General features: G+C 43.9%; 1 protein-coding gene across 1 annotated transcript in view; it reads left to right on the top strand.

Annotated features, from left to right (window-relative positions):
* ADAMTS3 (ADAM metallopeptidase with thrombospondin type 1 motif 3) overlaps positions 1 to 20,672 on the top strand; it is a 134,220-nt gene that overhangs the window by 92,783 nt on the left and 20,765 nt on the right. The window contains exons 7-16 of the mRNA XM_033159580.1: positions 2,047 to 2,203; positions 3,820 to 3,925; positions 5,319 to 5,462; positions 6,899 to 7,031; positions 7,847 to 7,960; positions 9,189 to 9,334; positions 10,600 to 10,775; positions 11,815 to 11,948; positions 14,199 to 14,322; positions 16,099 to 16,179. Of these exons, the coding sequence (XP_033015471.1) occupies positions 2,047 to 2,203; positions 3,820 to 3,925; positions 5,319 to 5,462; positions 6,899 to 7,031; positions 7,847 to 7,960; positions 9,189 to 9,334; positions 10,600 to 10,775; positions 11,815 to 11,948; positions 14,199 to 14,322; positions 16,099 to 16,179 (1,315 nt within the window). The remainder of the gene's footprint in view (positions 1 to 2,046; positions 2,204 to 3,819; positions 3,926 to 5,318; positions 5,463 to 6,898; positions 7,032 to 7,846; positions 7,961 to 9,188; positions 9,335 to 10,599; positions 10,776 to 11,814; positions 11,949 to 14,198; positions 14,323 to 16,098; positions 16,180 to 20,672) is intronic.

The raw sequence follows: 20,672 nt of genomic DNA, 5'->3' as shown, positions 1-20,672 counted from the left end.
TCCTCTTCTCAGAAGTAGCTGAAATCTGCAGCCTCCGGAATGATGCACATAAAACACCTCATTGTGATTCCTCTTACTTGCTTTATTTTGGCTACAATTCTGTTGGCACTCACCACTTTTGTTTGATATTAGAGGGACTGATCTCTCGCTCGCTCTCTCTCTCTAACATATACCCCTTGGCACTGAAGTTCATAATTTTGCCACCCCTTCTGCATAATCTGTAGTTTGGCTGCCAGGGCTCTCTTTATGATGCTACTGCTCCTCTTTCTCCAAAAAGACAAAGGGAAAAAACAAGCTTGGTTCTATAGATATAAATGGCTGCACACAGCAGTCATTTGTATATATCATTATTCTATCACTTAGTTGGGCAGTATAATGCTTCTTGGGTGGGTGAAAGGACTGCTTCATTAATATCCTTAAGTGCTAATAAATATTCTTCTTGGGTGGGTGGAAGGACCACTTCATCAATAACCTGGAGCACTAATAAATATTTATTGCCTCTTCATCTGAGGGCACAACACTGCAGCATGTGTGGTGTGCTTCAAGCATCCCTGGCAGAAATGCTGACAGTTCTATGCATGTCATTGGCCTCAGATTTATTTTCCAAGAGGGTTGCCTCTTCTCCCCCAGCAGTTGGGAATGTAAGCAAAGCCCAGCTGTGCAGCCACAATTGTCCTAGTTCTGAGACTGTCTCACTCCTTGAGCATTTGTTCTGCATATGGCTTCTCCCGCAGAGAAAAGGGTAGCCCCCAATTCATTACTGGGATGAAGAATATAAACATTGGAGATAATGTCTTCTGCAAAGTTTCTAATACGCAGCTACAACAAGCATATCTGACTGCCTTGAGCCAGAAAAAAGAGAGTGTTTATAGCAGAAGATCCAAAACACTGTCAGTAGTATTTTATTTTATTTGAACTATGCACAGAGTTCTGTCTTTCATTTATGCAACTGAGGGCAGATGTTCTGACCTGACAGGGCTGCCACCAAAAAGGGCATCTGTATATACCTTCAGTATACTTGAAGGAGTGCTTCCACCCTCATTGTTCAGCCCGGAAACTGAGGTCCACCTCCGAGGGCCTTCTGGCGGTTCCCTCACTGTAAGATGTTACAGGGAACCAGGCAGAGGGCCTTCTCAGTATTCATGCCTCTAGAACGCCCTCCCATCAGATATCAAGGAGATAAAGAACTACACAACTTTTAGAAAGCATCTGAAGGCAGCCCTGTTTCAGGAAGTTTTAAATGTTTGATGTCTTAAGTTTTTAGATGTGCTGAAAGCCGCCCAGAGTGTCTGGGGAAACCCAGCCTGATATAAATATGATGATGATGATGATGATGATGATGTGTCCAGGTCTCCCCAGCTTGTGAGGCAAAGGAGTAGATCAACAGTAGCCTAGTTTCTCCATACACTGCTCTCCAACCTCCATCCAGGGGAGCAAAAAGTGTTATCAGAGTTCAAGGACATGTTCCATCAAGGCAAAAACACTTGGGGTCAGTGAGGAGTGTTGCTCAAGGATAAGGGGTGTGTCCTGGGGAGAGATCCAAGGGCCAAACAGAGAGGCATAGAGGTCCAGATTCAGTCCCTGAAGTTCTCCACACCTGTAGTATAGAGTAGTGGGGTGGGGCAACCATGTGCAGCCCCTCACCATGAGGCCATGTGCCAGGTGAAGCATAGAATCATAGAATAGATTCATATATTCATAGAATCATGCAGCTGCAAGGGACCCTGAGCATCATCTATTCCAACCTCAATATGCAGCTGTCCCATACGGGGATCGAACCTGCAACCTTGGCATTATCAGCACCACACTCTAGCCAACTGAGCTATCATCTGCAGTTGCTGCCATCTTGTTTTTTTCCAGAATAGAATGAAGTAACAAGGGGTCCAGAATATCACCACTGCAGGGCTCTCCGGAGCCACATCATTTGCTCTGTCGTGCTGAGTGCTGGCGCCTGGCCTCTCCACTTGTGACCAGACCCATCTAACATATATCACATCTCTCCAGTTGTGACCAGACCCATCTAACATATATCACATTCTTTCTCAGTCCATCAGCCTTATTGAACGAGGAAATCCATCCCGGAGCCTGGAGAACGTTTGCCGCTGGGCATATCAGCAACAGAAAGCAGACTCCAGCCACTCGGAGCACCATGACCATGCCATATTCCTAACCAGGCAAGATTTTGGACCAGCCGGAATGCAAGGTAGCACAACCAAGACTTTTTTTTAAAAACAAGTATTTTGTTGTGTTGGCTGTTTGCAAGATTCTACTTACTTGATTCGGGCATGTGGAATCCAGCCAGAATTCACAAGTCATTTATTCTCTCCTTATTCAGAGTTGGTCAAAGTTTAGTAACTCAATCTCTCCCTGCTGGGGAATGTGTTCAGCAATTTCTCTCCTAATTATTAATATTATTACTCCACTAGGTTTATGAAATAAAACTAGAGAACTCCTAATAGTCATTAAAAGAACGTATTTAGAAGCTAGGAATGGGTTGTAAAGGTTTCCTGAATCTCTCCCAGCTTCATGTTATTCTGATGGTGATGGCTATCACACACCCTGGTTTCTAGTAGCCATTTTTCTTTACGGTTCCTTCCTACTCAGAAGGAGATGGAGTAAGGGAAGAAAGTGTGCAGTAGACAGATAAAGAAAGGGCTTGGGGAAGGTCGTAGCTCAGTGCATCTGCTTTGCATGCTGCAGGTCCCAGGTTCAATCTCTGCGTAGGACTGGGCACGACCCACTTAACCCCAGAGAAAATAGCAAAAGTTTCTAAGACGCAATCGATGGATTGTTGGAAGTGCCATGAAAAAATAGGCAGTTATTTTCACTGCTGGTGGGAATGTTCAAAGATTTTTGGTTTTTGGAGTGAAATATATGGAAGATTAAAGAAGATGCTTAAGTGTACGTTTGGGGAAAAACCAGAGGTCTTCTTACTAAGTATAACTCCTGAAAATATTCTGGAGGATAGGAAAAATATTCTTTTGTATGTGTGCGCAGCAGCCAGGTTACTCATAGCCCAAAATTGGAAAGGGGAGAAAATTCCGACAATTCAAGAATGGTTGATTAAATTAGTGGAATTCATGAATTTGGCTAAGATGACGGCAGCAATTCGAAATATATCCAAACAAAGATCTAAGGCTGAGTGGAAATATATGGAAGACTATCTGAAAAAAGAAGATATAAGAACGGATTTGGTGATTTGCTTAGATTGAGATATATGTGGGGAGATTTATATTAAAATGTAAGCTATTTATTTAGTTATATATTTTTCAATCATTGTATAAGGTATAGCAAGTTTTGTTTCATTATTAAGGGAAGCGATATACAGACAATTGGAAGTCAAATTTTAATTGTTATTTATAATTATTTGCTTTTCCTGTGTGTTTTGTTTTTTCAAATATTATTTTTCGTGGATTATTATGTCTAGATTATATGCTTTTTTGGGGGGGGTTGTTTGTTTGTTTCTATTGGTTGATTTGATGTGGCTGTATTTTAGAAGTCTGAAATTAAATAAAGCTTTAAAAAAAAATTAAGGGCTGGGCACGACCCCTGCTGGAAACCCTGGAGAGTCACTGCCACAATTCTAAGCTACATACACACAGTGTAAGGCAGCTAGCTATTTCATATGACGCAACTGGAAATCTCTCTCTTTTTTCTTGCACAGAACTGTAAAGAAATGTCTCCTTCTGCACCCATTGAGTGTTGACAATTTTGTTCTGTCAGTAGGTTAAGGCTTCACGATATAGCTGTAGCCATGGAGGGCTAACAAACAGTGTCTTGCTTTGTTTTTAAAATCCAAGTCTTTCACATTTTCAACAGGCTATGCTCCAGTAACAGGCATGTGCCATCCTGTCAGAAGCTGCACTCTTAACCATGAAGATGGATTTTCTTCAGCTTTTGTGGTCGCCCATGAAACTGGCCACGTGTAAGTCTCAGTAGTATGCCTCCGAATGCCCGTAAGTTGGAGGCAGGATGCCTCTGAATTCCAGTTGTTGGGAATCACAAGTGCAAGGAGTGTTTGGGTCCTCGTTGTGGGCTTCCCATGGAAATCTGGTTGGCCACTATGAGAACAGGATTCAGGACTAGATGAGATCCAATAGGGTCCTTCTTATGTCCCTGTGCTAGGGAATCTTTGGCCTGCTGGCCAATCTTGACCCACCAGGGTTGTCCAAGTTGGCCAGTAAGGCCATTTCCCTCAAACCACACCCAACTGTACATCAGCTGACGGGGGGAGGGTTATATTCCTGCTGTGTGCTGCTTCACCATCATGTTCATTGCAGAGAATGTGATGGTGAAGCAGACTCTTCCACCTACCAGGATGCCCACCTATCAGTCATCTGATGTCGCAATGACATCCATCCATCCACTTGTCCAAGTTAGTCCTCTTGGGAGGAAGGGGAAGAAATAAAAAAATGATCTGCCAGGCCAAAAATTTCCCTCACCGCTGAGGGTTAGCAGCTGGGGCAGACTGAGGCTGGTATGACAATGCTTCTTGCACCCTAATGAACCACCCACCAGGGGGAAGGATCCTAGACAAGCCTTCTGTCTAAAGCAGTACAACACAGACCCTGGTTTTCAATTGTAATGGAGCCGAGTCTGGTTCTGTGAAATTTAGACTGCAATGGCTTTCATGCTTTCCCTTCTAGAAAACCTGGAATTGAAGGAGCTTGGGAAAGGTTGAGATACAGATGAAACTCAAAAAATTAGAATATCGTGCAAAAGTCCATTTATGTAAGCAATTGTTTTCATTAGCTACTGGAGTTTAATATATGAGATAGACTCATGACATGCAGAGCGAGATATGTCAAGCCTTTATTTGTTATAATTGTGATGATTATGGCGTCCAGCTGATGAAAACCCCAAAGTCAAAATTGCGAATTTGGGGTTCTCATCAGCTGTACGCCATAATAATCACAATTATAACAAATAAAGGCTTGACATATCTCGCTCTGCATGTCATGAGTCTATCTCATATATTAGTTTCACGTTTTAAGTTGAATTCCTGAAAGAAATGAACCTTTCCACGATATTCTAATTTTTCGAGTTTCACCTGTATGTGTAGTCCTACACATATTATTGAGCTCCGGCTTCCATCAGCCCCATTCAGCATGACCAATGTTTAAGGATGATGGGAATATTTGTCCTGTAGAATCTGGAAAGCCACAGGGCTCTCCATCCCTGAGTTACCTAGACCAGCCTGGTAAACTTTATCAGAGTGAAAGAAAAGCTTATCTAAGTCACTTTGTATGTGAAAGATGGTTTCATCCTCCTCCACTCTTGGCCCCAATTAATTCCATCATGCTGGTCTCTGATTTCAGGTTGGGAATGGAGCATGATGGACAAGGGAACCGGTGTGGGGATGAGACAGCGATGGGGAGTGTCATGGCTCCCTTGGTGCAAGCGGCGTTCCATCGATACCACTGGTCCCGATGCAGTGGCCAAGAAGTCAAAAGATACATACAGTAAGGACCAACTAGCATATGCTGTACCAACAGGCACTAAATACCTGGAGCAAGACTAGGGAGCACACACGAGGAAAGCCAAAGTTTGGCTAGTGTCCAGGCAAAGTCTCAGATCTGAATCAGGAAAAACAATGGGCTGCAGAAGGCAGGTCAACAGCAGGACCTAGAAGAACAACCCTGGCTCACTCTTCCTGCATAGTGACTGACAGCAAAGGACGTTGGTGCACAGATATGGAGATTCATTGTTCAAATTTTGACAAGCAGTTAATGCATTTTTTACAGACCAAGAGCAAAACACCTGATGTACCTGATGTAACAGTTGTTATTGATGTTTTTGGGGTGGGTAGTGGTGGGGCAGCCCCTCGTGGAAAATGCCTTGTTTGATATTCCAGGGGTGACTTAACTGTAGCTTTCCAGATGTTGCTGAACTGCATCTCCCATCATCCCCGATGTTAGGCATGCTGACTGGGGCTCATGGGAGTTGTAGTTCAGCAACATCTGGAGGGCTACAGATTAGCCACCCCTGGTTTATTATGAGCCCAATCAATTGGGATCCTTTTGTCTTTGGGAACTGATCCCCTTCTCCACCACCTCCACCACCAATGAACCTTTATTCTCCTCCCTCCTCCCCTGTATTTTACATGAGCATTAAGAAATGTGTGCTTCAGTAACATCAGCTGTCACAGACATGCCCTTCTGTTACAATCAGTCTCAGAGTTAGGGGGCTTAGTGAACTGGGGAATGGGGTGGCTGACTGGAAATGGAAATTGGGAGAGAGCAAACAATCTGAAGGGCCTACCAACCCTCTTGCAAATCTGCTTGAGAGATCCCAAACACAATAAGGCAAACAGGAGAAGGTTTACTCTTTGCAGGGCAAGAACCATCAATATCTTTAATTCAAGAACTGCTGTTGCCGGCATTGATAAATTCAAGTTCTGCAATCCCAGTGCATTTGAACTGAATGTTTGCTCGAAAGTTTATCGGCCCTGCAGTGCCCTCTGGTGTTGGTCACCATGTGTTCATAGGCAGAAAGAATCTCTGTTATCTCTTACTTGATGCTGTAAACAGATTGAAAGATGGGCTGTGGATAAGGAATCCCCTCCTTACTTAAACTCCGTGGCAGTAAATATAACAACAACAACAACAACAACAACAACAACAACAACAACAACAACAACAACATATTTATACCCCAGCCACTCTGGGCAGCTCCCAACAGAACATTAAAAACACAATAAAACATCAAACATTTAAAACTTCCCTAAACAGGGCTGCTTTCAGATGTCTTCTAAAAGTCAGATAGTTGTTTATTTCCTTGACAGCTGATGGGAGGGCATTCCACAGGGTGGGCACCACCACCAAGAAGGCCCTCTGCTATAAGCTGTGGCTTAGGCATATCCAGCAGATGACTCTCTTCTCCTTTGTTTCTGCAATAGCTCCTATGACTGCCTCCTTGATGATCCCTTTGAACACGACTGGCCCAAACTTCCTGACCTGCCGGGGATCAATTATTCCATGGATGAACAGTGCCGTTTTGATTTTGGAGTGGGCTACAAAATGTGCACAGCGGTATGTCCAAAGCGAATTCTAGAAAGTAAAACCGGACCAAACCACTGAACTATTGAAAGATCCCAGTTTTGCATGCAGAACTCGGTTCAATCCCCAATGGCATCTCCAGGTAGATTTGGAAACATGTCTGAAACCCTTGAGTGTCGCTGTCAGTCAGTGAAGACAATATTGAGCTGGATGGTGTAAGGCAGCTTTCTATGTTGTTATATTTCATTGTATTATGTATCATGAAAGGTAAGCCCAAATTGGTCATGATTCTTTGTGTATTTATTCAATCTAGATCTCACCTTTCCTCCCAGAGGAGAGAATGGGGCAAACCATTGATAAGCTGGAATGTGCCCAGAGCAGGGCAACCAGGATGATACAGGGTTTGGAAACCAAATCTTAAGATGCATGGTTGAGGAAGTTAGGTGGGTTTAGCCTGAAGAAGAGAAGATTGAGAAGTGATATGACAGCCATCTTACATTTCTGAAGGGCTGTCATATCGAAGATGGAGCAAGCTTGCTTTCTGCAGCTCCAGCGGACATCACCAAAACCAATTGACTCAAATTACAAGAAAGGAGATTCCTACTAAAAATTAGGAAGAACTTTCTGACAGTAAGTGCTGCTTGATAGTGGAACAGACTGCCCCCCCCCAAGATGGTAGGCTCTCCTCTGTTTTTAAACAGAGGTTGTGTGTCCATTCACCAGGGATTCTTTAGTTGTGGTTCCTGCATTTAAGGATTGAACAAGATGGCCCTTGGAGTCCCTTCCAACTCTACAATACTATAATTCTGTGAGATCAAAAACTTACCCAGGCGTCTCCGTTTTTCTAGTTCCGAACTTTCGACCCATGTAAACAGTTGTGGTGCAGCCATCCGGACAACCCCTATTTCTGCAAGACAAAGAAGGGGCCCCCACTGGACGGAACAGAATGTGCACCCAGTAAAGTGAGTATGTACCGGTATCTTCAAGTTTACAGGTCCCAATACATTTCAAGGCAGAGAGATGCAGAGGTGATTTTATTTATTTCCAACTCCTTATACACCGCAGCAGCTTTCAGTCGCTTACGGTGAGGTTACAAAGGATAAAATCTGTTTCAACGAACCACCAAATCAGAAAAGCTTTCTTAAAATGCTTGCTGAAATAAATAAATAAATAAATAAATAAGATCTTCACCAATGGGAGCAGATCTGTCTGATTTCAACTATGTATGGGTTTTTCCCCTCAGAATTAGGCCCCCGGTAATGAATGCACAGGGACGCGGGTGGCGCTGTGGGTTAAACCACTGTGCCACTTGGGCTTGCCGATCGAAAGGCCGGCGGTTTGAATCCTCGTGATGGGGTGAGCTCCCTTTGTTCGGTCCCAGCTCCTGCCCACCTAGCAGTTCGAAAGCACACAGTGCAAGTAGATAAATAGGTACCGCTCCCTCGGGAAGGTAAACGCCGTTTCCGTGCACTGCTCTGGTTTCGCCAAGAGCGGCTTAGTCATGCTTAGCCACATGACCTGGAAAAACTGTCTGCGGAAGCAGACAAACGCCGGCTCCCTTGGCCTGTAAAGCGAGATGAGTGCCGCAACCCCAGAGTCGTTTGTGACTGGAATTAATTGTCAGGGTTTACCTTTACCTAATGAATGCACAGCTCCTAATGAGTAAGACCCATGCATCTGAACCATGGGAGACCGCCGATAGAGATCCTACCCTGAAGGCATGGGCTGGGGTAATTAATTAACTGTTAATTATTAATTAAGTACAAACTCAATTATACTAACAGAAAACAACAACAACACATAATTAAAATACACAGTGAAGCAATTTAATTGATACACTAAAATGTAGAGGCTTAGACAAAATCATGAAGCAGAGGGGCTTGTGATAACTTGCAAGCCACAATGGCTATACTCTGACTCTACCGTTGGACGTAGCAACATTTCTGAATACCAGTTGCTGGACACCACAGGAGGGGAAAGTCCTCTTGTGCTCGGATCCTGCTTGCAGGTTTCTCACGGACATCTGGCTGGCCACTGTGAGAACAGAATCCTGGGCTAGATAGGTCACTGGCCTGATCCAGCAATACTCTTCTTATGTTAACAATTAAAATAAGAAGTTCAGGTTAAGAGATCAGGGGACTCCACAGGGTCTAATTTTTGGTTGTGTCTCATTTCTTATTTTACCCTTAGTGGTGCTACAAAGGTCACTGCATGTGGAAAAACACCAACCAGCTAAAGCAAGATGGCAGCTGGGGAGCCTGGACGAAATTCGGCTCCTGCTCTCGGACATGCGGAACCGGCGTTCGCTTCAGAACGAGACTGTGCAACAATCCTGCGTAAGTCGGCGGCGCTTCTCCTGCGACCTTTTGCAGGCGCAACATCTTGGGGTGGATATAAGGAGGGTGCCCTCTGAGGAACACAATAGCCAGTGGCTCGAAAGAGAAACAACTCAGAACTGCCTAGGTCAAAAGCCAGACACGTGTTGAGATGGATCAATGGGGTTTGTGGTCTGGAAGGGGAGAGAGTGACGGTCTGGGATCCGACCCAGCTTAGACCCAGCCCCAAGCTTTTTTATTATTTTGAAATCATTGTTATTTGGTTTCACAAATACAAAGTTATAAAAATCCAAATATTTATTCACATACAGAGATTTCTCCGAATCTCAGGACTCCCTACCCCACCCCCTGCATGGGGTCCCATTTTGGACTTTTAGAACTGCATACTGTTCCATACTCTAACTTTTATATCAATCCATATTATCCATGGTAATTGTTACACTACAAGTGAATTCAAAACCCTGCCACCGTTTCCATCTGCTTACAGTGGTCTTATAAAAAATTCCCATTCTTTTATAAAGTTTTTGCCCTCTTGGTTTCTGAGTTTTCCAGTCAGTTTTGCCATTTCAGCACAGTCCATCAGCTTGGTTTGCCATTCCTCTCTGGCAGGGACCTTGTCTTCTTTCCATCTCTGGGCTAGTAAGTTCCGGGCGGCTGTTGTTCCATACATGAAAAACCTTTTCTGTTCCTTTGGAATGTTGGTACCTGAAATTCCTAATAAGAAATCTTCTGGTTTCTTAAAAAAAAAAGTTATCTTAAACATCCCCACCATTTCATTATATATCACCTCCCAGAAAGCTTTTATCACCTTACAAGTCCACCACATATGATAAAAGGTAAAGGTAAAGGGACCCCTGACCATTAGGTCCAGTTGTGTCCGACTCTGGGGTTGCGGCGCTTATCTCACGTTACTGGCTGAGGGAGCCGGCATACAGCTTCCGGTTCATGTGGCCAGCATGACTAAGCCACTTCTGGCGGACCAGAGCAGCGCATGGAAATGCCATTTACCTTCCCGCCGGAGCGGTATCTATTTATCTACATGCACTTTGATGTGCTTTCGAACTGCTAGGTGGGCAGGAGCAGGGACCGAGCAACGGGAGCTCACCCCATCGTGGGGATTCAAACCACCAACCTTCTGATCAGCAAGCCCTAGGCTCTGTGGTTTAACCCACAGCGCCACCCGCCTTTATCACCTTACAAGTCCACCAAATATGATAAAAGGTACCTTCAAGCATTCTAATTGGGCCTCGTTTCTCCCCATTAAGGCCTCTTAACGGGGGTCAGGACTGTGCCGGCGTCAACTTTGAGTACCAGCTGTGCAACATGGAGGAATGTCCAAAGCATCACGAAGACTTCCGAGCCCAGCAGTGTCAACAACGCAACTCACATTTTGAGTACCAGAGCAGTAAACACCACTGGCTGCCTTATGAACATCCTGATGGTAAGTGATGGCTGGTCCTCTTCTGCAAAGAGCTGTTTCGAATGCTGCAAAGGAGTTGGGGAAAGAAGAACAAATAGCAGATGGGTGATGCTCATTCCCCTCCACCAACTCTTGGCCCTCCAGTAGGGAAGCCATCAAAAAGCCACTTCTCAACAATAAATTATTCTCTTGAGCATTAATAACCAGAACTATTACAAAACGCAGTGACTCATTAAATATAACTAGGGAAGAAATTTTGTTAGATCTTTATTCTATCGACACAGCCTCTCGTGTAGCACAGATTGATCTCCTTTGATTAATGATGGGCTTTCATGGTGACCCTTCATAGCTTCTCTGACAACTAAGCATGATCGGGAAGCTGAGAATAGGGAGATGATAGAAAGACAGCCAGAAAGGTAGCTTTAGTCATTTATTGTATTTATATTAGGGCTGTTCAGTACAGTCTTACCTTGGTTTTCAAACAGCCTAGTTCTCAAAAGTTTTGGCTCCCGAATGATCAAAACCTGGAACTGAGTGTTCCAGTTTTTGAACGTTCTTTTGGAAGCCAAGTATCCAATCAGGCTTCTGCGGCTTCCGATTGGCTCCAGGAGCTTTCTGCAGCCAATCAGAAGCCGTGCTTTGGTTTTTGAACGTTTTGGAAGTCGAACAGACTTCTGGAACGGATTCCGTTGGACTTCCAAGGCATTACTGTAATTGTATTTATGTTAGGTTCCTTCTGGTTCGGTCCAGGGCTCATTTCAGTAATCCTGATTTGGCCTTGATCTGACCTGGCCATGATTTTGGGTCCCAAACTGAATCAGGGCCAGAGGGATTGATGCTAAACCACCCGGGGAATTGTAGCTCTGGGAGCAGAACAAGGGTCTCCTAACAACTCTCAACACCCTCGACAAACTGCACCTCCCATAATTCTTTGAGGAAAACCGTGATGGTTTAAATTGGTTTGAAGGATTGATGTGAATGTGGTCTGTGCTGCTTGTGTAATCCAACAATTGTTCATGGGTTTGGGCACATATTTTGTCCACATTTCTACACTGTGTAGCTACCAAAAGATGCCAACTCTACTGCCAGTCCAGAGAGACAGGAGATGTTGCCTACATGAAACAACTCACCCATGATGGGACTCGCTGTTCATACAAAGACCCCTTCAGCATCTGTGTGCGTGGGGAGTGTGTGGTGAGTGAGGTCTTCCTGACCATCCCAGTTGCTCTTTTTAGCTGGAGCTGTTCACAAAAGACCTTGCAAAATGTGTTCAGCCAAAAATACATGGAATATACATGGCGTGACTTCTTCTTTTTTTGAAATAGTTTTTATTTGATTTTACAAATATAAGTTTATAATAATACCAAATACATATCCATATAAAGAGATTTCTCTGAATCTCGAGACTTCCCCCCATCCCCTCCATGGGTCCTATTGTCAACATTTTCAACTGTGCACTATTTCATAATCTATATTTTGTATCCATCTACATTATTCATAGTGTTTGTTACGTTACAAATGAGATTAAAATCCTGCTAATTATCTCATCTGCTTACTGTGGTCTCCTAAATAAATTATATTTTTCCCCATTCTTTTTTTTTTAATTGTCCTCTTGGTTCCTGAGCTTTCCAGTCAGCTTTGCCATTTCAGTGTAGTCCATCAGCTTAGTTTGTCATTCCTCTCTGGTAGGGACTCTTTCTTCTTTCCATCTCTGGGCTAGTAACATCCATGTGGCTGTTTGAAGACTTTTGGATTGTTGGAAAGTCTTCAAACCAACTTAGCACACAAATGGAGTCCAGCAAGTTTCTGCTGCGCACGTTCTCACTTGCTTCTCCTGTGCCATCCGCAGAGTATCTTCTTGCGCAATGGTATGTGTGCATGCCAGCAATTACAGACGACAGAATCCAGCTTCTTTTCCTAATCTAGAAGCTTTATTTACAAGGCATAAATTACATACCTGGAGAGACGCACGACATTGTCGCCTTCTCCTCGTACCGGCCAAAAACGAAAGGAAAGATACAGAAACAACAAGTGTCACATTACACAGAGTCTTCCAGCGATAGGAAAACCGGATGTGCGGGGCGACCTGGGTGAGCTTGTTAACCCTGAAAGCTCCAAACCTCTACACTGTTGTCACATAAATATGGTGTGACTTTTAATTGGAGAGGGTGAAGGGCAAAATTCTTTTATGAGAGAAGGTCTCATGTTCAGTTGCCAGCAATGTTTTCATCCCTGTGTGTTTCTTTGTTAACAACTTTGCATTGAAGATTTGCCCCTGACATTTCTGGGGATGGGGGTCTAAAGCTCAGCTCCTCTCATTTTTCTGGGGGTAGCTCTGCAAAGCAGCCCCTTAGCAAAGCAGCAGAGAAGCAGTGGAAGTGCTTTGAAGAGCTGACCCCAGAAAATTTTGATCTGGGATAAGGTGGTCCCCTGAAGCAGGTAGATTTTGATCCACCGCCACCCAGCTTTGGTGAGGTGCTTTTCAAAGAGGGGTAGGCAGGAAATCTTCTCTAGCTTGGATTTTGATCTGACCTGGAGAAGAACATGGGAGCTTCTTATGCTCACTTCTCCTTTGAAGCAAGCATTACCAAGTACCTGAAACTCATTGAGGATCTAAGCTGGAAGAATTTTGCCAGCATCTCTGCTTAAAACTTCCAGTGGTTATGCCATTGAAGAAAATGACATCAAAATTCTGCACAGATTCCAAAATTTTTTGCCAGGAAATGTGGGATTCCACAATCTGCATAAGTATATTCTGTAAGGCCAGAATTTGCCTGGCTTCTGCAAGTCATGAATGGACGCAGTAAGTTGTGCGGAGTAACTCCTGAACTGCCAAAATTGCTTTTGAGTCCCTGAAGTTTACTCGGCCATATAAACTAGAGCAGGCATTGATAACTGAATCTAGCTGGGGGCCTGAATCCTTATCTCCCCACCCCTCATGGGCCAGCTTTGATAGGTGGGTGGAGCCCCTCACCTTTCAATCACCTGACACCACAATGACATCATCTGCTGGTGCTTGCAAAGCCATTCGTTGGTGCTTTGAAAACCCAGCGCAAAGTGCCTTGGGCCTGCAAACCCCTTTTTAGCCCAGCCACATTTTTGCCCATCAAACCTGAAAAGCATGTCTTGGCTGAAATAGCCTCATGGGCCAAAGGGTGGGCCTAATTAGACTTCATGCCTGAAGGTTCTCAACCACTGAACCAGAGACTTGCTTACCCACTTCTTTTTCTTTTGGGGTGATAAATGCAAAGATCTGCCAGAAACTGTATTGGATGCTTGGTATCAAAACCTACTGTTCTGGAGCATACATAACACCTACACTTTCATTGGGGGGGAAATATTAGGAGTTGCAAATTTGACCTGTGCATTTGATTCTGTTCATTTCCAAAAAATGCTTCCTCTGATTCTCTGCTCTGATGATACGGTGAATGTCTCTTTTTGCAGAAAGTGGGCTGTGACAAGGAAATCGGGTCCAACAAAGCTGAAGACAAGTGTGGAGTATGCGGGGGAGATAACTCTCACTGCCGGACGATCAAAGGGACCTTCACTAGAATCCCTAAGAAACCTGGTAGGGATACCTCTACCTCCATGACTCTTCCATATTACCATTAGTTTCTGCAGAGGAGAAAAGGTGCTGAAAGCCTAAATCTCAGCATGAAGTGATTTGACCATGATTGCAAATGTTCACCTAAACTGACTTCAAATATTCGTGTGGACTGGAATTGGTTTAATTCGGGTCACAGCAGGGCAGCCAGCCTGTAACCCTTTAGATGTTGCTGGACTCTTAGCTACCATCATACCTGACTACTGGCCATGCAGACTGAAGCTGTTGGAGTCCAGCATCATTGTTAAACTGATTCCAGTCTGCACAACTATTTGGAGTCATTTCGTGCATCCATTTGAAGCAACTGGAAATGGAAATTTCAAACTCATTTGCAGACTTTTAAACTGAGCTTGTGAATGATCCACATCACAACAGCAAGCCGTACTTCATTTTAAGTTATTTATTTATTTAAGATTTCCAAGACATTTTGTGGTAAGTTCAGGACACCAGTTGAAGCATTTGCAAAGCTAGCAAATGCAGAAAAACCTGTTAGCTGGTGTTGGGGGGGTGGTCTTTGTCCTTGGGGCAATGTTTGAAGAATTAATTTTCCATTCCACAATCATGTTTCACAATTGTTTGTCAATTGTTTATCATTAGATTCCATTTTGTTTGGGATTGCAAGAAAAAAAAAATCTAATCAACCTCTTCCAACAGGGAAACAATTAAGCAAGAGGTGCCAAAATGAACTCCAGGTTCTGGAAAATGAAATCTGCAAGTATCCAATTGATTTTTCACAGTCTTAATTTTCATTGACTTGATGTTTTTAAGTAAAAAAAGAACTGCTGCAGTGTGTGCAAAAATCTTTCAAACTGAATTTTGAACAGAACTGATTCATGCTTGATTGATTAAAAAAAAAAGGCGCTCATATGAAGACTCAGTCAATGAAAACTCAAGGCTTCCAAGCCCTAAATTACTAACAAAAGACATTCTGTTTAAGGGAAGACAAGAGGCGCGTTCACTTTGCCAAAAGGAGCTCGTGATGTTTCTGTTTCTGAAAACAGGGAATCTAAAAATATTCTGGGTAAGTTTTGACTCTTTGCAGAAATTTGGGCATCCATAGCCACCGCAGAACCATTTTTCTTCTTGCATTACTTCTCATTGCTGACCAGTCACTTACAGGAATAGTGAACACAGGCAAACCATTTTATGCTTCCAATGGGAGCTTCTTGAAAGCTGACAATATTCTGACCATGAACTGTATTCACTGGTCTGTCAAACATTAAGCTGAAATTCTTAGGGTGATGAATTTGGCTTGCGATGGCAGCTTTTGTGCTTCCACAGAATGGCCCACTGGCCTGATCTCAACCACTGGGGAAGAAATGAATTCTTAACAATATGTATTTATTATTCTGGAAAGGATCTAACTGACAGGTGATAGCAGGGGTAAATGACCCTGTGTCCTGCTATTTTCATTCCACAAAACATGGGGAACAAAAATGTTTTGTCTAAATTACCCAGATTGCTATGGTTCTCCAGAGAACAAAATGAAGAAAGTGGCTTGCAATGAGATTGCCTTTCCTCCCGTCTTTCATGGAAATATGGGAAATACAAGGCTGCCTAATCGCTAATATTGCAAACCTACTTGTCCTTAAGTTGACTGTTCATGGGTTTATGGATGCACCTCTTCTGCAAATGGGGCCAACCTCTTCTTGCAACCTACTAACCCTTGCAATGATTTTTTCTCTCTCTCCTTTTTTTCCTCTTCTGCCTTCTCCCAATGCCTTGCTGCACATGCCAAAGGCTACCTTAAGATGTTTGACATCCCTCCGGGTGCTAGACATGTGTCTGTCCAAGAAGACGAGGCTACCCCTCACATTCTTGGTAAGTGCTTCTCTGCTTAGGTTTGACTATGCTGCCAACAACTCTGATGATAGACCTAACACCACTTTCCTGAAAATGCCCAGCAGGACCATTGCGGACGTTACCCTGGCCACTTGGGGAGTCTGACTGGTACCTCCTGTTGTTCAGGTCGTGGAGCAATTCACTTGATATTTTATTTGTGTTTCACTGTCACTTTTATAACCCGTGGAACTCAATTCAGCATAGGGAAAGAGTTAAAAAGATAAGAAGAGACCTGCTGTGATGTATGTGTCTTTAAGTGTGGAATCTCATTGTGCACACCTGTATCCCATTAGCTGGGATACAGGTATTTAAGTTGTACTCTATTCCCCTCCCAGACATCCTTTTTACTCCCTTACTCCCTCCTTGTGGGGCGATGTCGTTGCTCTGTGTGATTGCTTAATAAACTATGGCTGCAGCCTAGTGAAGACTGCTTTTCCTCATTGCCGAAGTCCAGGATTTCCCTGAGAGACACTACAATGATGAGAAAGTAATATATGAAATAGGTGAAATAGTAATGCACCCTACAGGGGTAATAGCTATACAGGAAGCAACAAAACAAGACATACAGTTACAGGAGGTGGCATCTTTAATATCACGTGGATGGCCACTGCATTTAAGAGATGTACCATCAGCAGCAAAAGCATTTTGGGCTGTGAAGGACTTGCTGCGCTGTCAGGATGGTGTGCTATATGTTGATGAAAGGGTAGTTATTCCCGTATCTCAAAGACGGACAGTCTTGGAGCAGCTTCATGAGTCACATCAGGGCAAGGAGATAGAAACATTCATAGAAAATTGTTCAATATGCGCGAGATGTGCACCAAAAAATCAAAAAGAACCTCTCATACCACATGAAATTCCAGAGCTGCCCTGGGAAAAGTTGGGAGTAGATATTTTTGAGTACAGGATGCAACCGTTTCTGTTGGTGATAGACTATTTCTCAAAATACCCAGAACTGGTGGGTCTCCCAGATAAAACAGCAGGAGCAGTAATTAGTAGACTGAAAGCAGTGTTTGCGAGGCATGGTATTCCAAGGATAGTTATCACTGATAACATGCCATTTGCAAGTCAGGAGTTCCAGCAATTTGCCCAAGGCTGGGGGTTTGAACAGCGCTTCAGTAGTCCAGGATACCCACAGTCAAATGGAATGGTGGAAAGGGCAATACAGTCCATAAAACTACTCCTAAAAAAGACACATACATCACACCTGCTAGATCGAGAATCCTGTTCTCACAATAACTGTCAGGCGTGGAGAGTACTCATGTCCCTTCGGTAACTTCATAGATAAGAATTAACAAGCGGTTGAGAGATTTGTAGTCCTTTTTATTACAGCATCATGTTGCGAGCACAAATACACAGCTCTCTGCAAGGAGGGCAATTGGCTATTGTAAACCCTCCTCCTAACTTCCGCAGCATTTTGGGTGCCAGCAGGAAGTTCCTCCCTCCCTCTGACTCATTTGCTCTCTGATACCTTCGGACCTCTGAGTCTGTGGTGAGGGGGGGGGTCCCTCATGCTCCCAAGTGATGTCTCAAGTTGCTGCCCCCTCCTTTCTGGTTCTCTTGTCATTATCTCAAAACTGGGTAACTCCTCCCTAAGCGCTCTCTCTCTCTCTCTCTCTCTCTCTCTCTCCTTCTGAACCATAGCTGTCAAGTTTCGGATTTGAAAATAAGGGATCAGCAGTCTCACCTATCCCGGGGACAGTCACATGTCAGTGGTGGGCGGAGCCAGAAGCAAAAGTGGGCGGAGCAGCAATGTAAACTCCAAGCAGGCTTGGGCTCGGAGCAGAGCAAAGAGGAGGGCAGCCAGCAAAGAGGAGGGCAGCCATGTGCTCCGCGCGATGGAGCCCCATCGTCTTCTTGTCTGATCCTATCAAAACAGGACAGGAAGCAGCAGCTGCTCAAAGGCAGCCAGGCTCCGCCCACCAGCTAACCCTATTGGCCGGCTGAGGGGCTCGGCAGCAACGGATAGGGGCTGATGCAGGGGGAGGAATACAACCCCCTTTAAGCACAGGAAACGGCTCCCACTTGCTTTGAGGGCTGAGGCTTTTCTCTCCAAGTAGGCGAGGTCTTCCCACCCAGTCCCTGGCCAGCAGGGGAGGAGCTGCTTCCATTAAAAACGGGAAATTTAAGGGAAATAAAAAATAAGGGAGAGCAGCGGGAAACTGCTTGAAATAAGGGAGAATCCCGGGGGAAACAGGATAATTGACAGCACTGTTCTGAAGCGCTGTGGACAAGGCGGGGTAACTCTTCCCCCTTCAGCTCTCCATCAGAGAGAATCCAGTCTGCCATAGAGTGTCTTCCCCAGTCCTCGCCTTCAGACCAATCCCGGACAATAACCAACCAGATGCCCATGGGAAGCTCAAAAGGAGGACCTGGGTGTGATTTCCAGCTACTGGTATTCTTAGGCCTACTGTCTCCAACAGTGTATGTTGAACAACCCTATTATGGCTGGTAGCCATTGTCTGGGCCTGTTTTATAACCATCCAAGTTGGTAGTCATCGCCACTTCTTGTGGGAGCAAACATCCATAGTTCAATGATGCAAAGTGTTTAGAAGCACTCCTTTCCAGTCCGTCCTGAATCATTCAACATCCATGCACTGAACAGACCCAGACCTCCTTTGCTTTATCACGGTCGCTGCATCCCATCTGTCTGGGTGTACATCTAAGATGCTTAAATAGTAGACCAAAGAAATGTAATGTGTGAATGAGGCAAAGATGTTTAGTAACCTGAATCAGAGAACTAGAAAATGGATGCAGCTCCCTGCTGAGTTTATATTCCGTCATGAACTCAGCTTTCCTGCTAAGGCACTTCATTTGAGCAGGCAAGTGAATCTGGCCAAAAACTGAAGTTTAAAAACATTTGCCATATTTTTCGCTCCATAAGACACACTTTTTTCCTCCTAAAGAGTAAGGGGAAATATCTGTGCATCTTATGGAGTGAATGGTGGTCCCTGGAGCTGAATTGCCCAGGGGCCAAAAGAGGATCATGCTTTTTATTTTACAAAGAGAAAAGGGGGTGTTGAAAGGACCCCACTCAGCAGCTGATCAGCAAGAGATTGGGAGAAAGATAAGAATCCCGGCTCCCTTTCAGCCCCGCCCTCCTTTGTTGAATGTGCTGCAGAGGGAGGTTGTTTGTTTCCCCAGCTACATGTGACTGGCTGATTAGATTATCTGCCTGGAAACCGTAGAAAAGGCTCCCTTTCCTTTAGAAGCTGAAGAAATGTGAGTTGAACCCCATAAAAACAGAGCTTTTCCTCTTTGCTTTTCCCCCTTTGCAAAAGGAGCTTTGCTTTTCCCCCTGTGCAAAAAAAACTGCAAAACTTTTAGCTGATCCTCAAAAAACAGGGTTTTTCCCTTTGCAAAAAAAGCTGCAAAACTTTTAGCTGATCCTAAAAAAAAGGGCTTTTAGAGGAGGAAAACCAGAAAAATATTTTTTTTTCTTGTTTCCTCCTCTAAAAATGAGGTGCGAACTATGGTCCGGTGCAAAAAATACGGTAGTTGAGCTTGGCCTGGCCCTGTCAATTTCTGCTTCGCATAAGTCACTAACTATGATAGAAAGGAGATTCCAACTAAACATCAGGAAGCGCTTTCTGACAGTAAGAGCTGTTTGACAGGAGGTTGTGGACTCTTCTTCCTTGAAGGTTTTTAAGCAGAGGTTATGCAAGTGAAAGACTGGAGGAACTGCTACCCAAAGTAGTTTGGTCTCTCTTTATACATGGCTATGCATTTACAGGGGTGGTGCTTCGTTTGCTACCGATTTTGTTGTGAGTGTTCTTGTTCTTGTTTTAAATTATGCTTTTTCAAACCCATTTCTGTCTGATGTATTGAGTATACAGGCACAATTTAGCTTTGCAGAATTATATCACTTAAGGTGGTATATGCCCAACAGTCATGCCGCCGTTGTCACCCCCCCCACCTCCATTTCCATTCAAAAGTTTACATTCTGAGGCGTCGGTAATATCACGCAATTGCAGCTGGCTCTTTTGAGCTTTAGAAAAGCACATCAGTCACATTCCCAACATTTGTGTCTCATATCATTGCCATGTATTTAAAAATATCAGCCAGGAGGAATCAATTCATTTATTCAAGTCCAATAATTGCAGATGATTTGCCAGCCATCTGAAATCGAAACCCCTCAAAGAAATTATAGCTGGTCTTTGAGAAATCAGTAAGATGCTCCTTTGGTGCAGATGGGCATTGTATGAGCTCTTTTAAAGCTGATGTTCTCTCCCAGTCCACTGTTGATTTGCTGATATTCACTATAATGGCATATTTTAGGAGGAAGAGCAGTCAAAGGATCCACAGATGGGAGGCGATTAAACTAAGTGGTGGTCCACATCTTGAAAGCGTGTCTGGAAAAGAAGACTGTTATTTATGCCTTTAGGTGCAAAATAAATAGCTTAGCCATTTTATAATATTATTATTCAACAGAATTGGAGAAGAATGAGGAGCTATATCAATTTTCATGCAGAAGT

Source organism: Lacerta agilis, chromosome 9 (genome assembly GCF_009819535.1).
Source record: "Lacerta agilis isolate rLacAgi1 chromosome 9, rLacAgi1.pri, whole genome shotgun sequence".
In the NCBI taxonomy this organism is placed as follows: domain Eukaryota; kingdom Metazoa; phylum Chordata; class Lepidosauria; order Squamata; family Lacertidae; genus Lacerta; species Lacerta agilis.
This window is presented reverse-complemented; position numbering and strand designations above follow the sequence as displayed.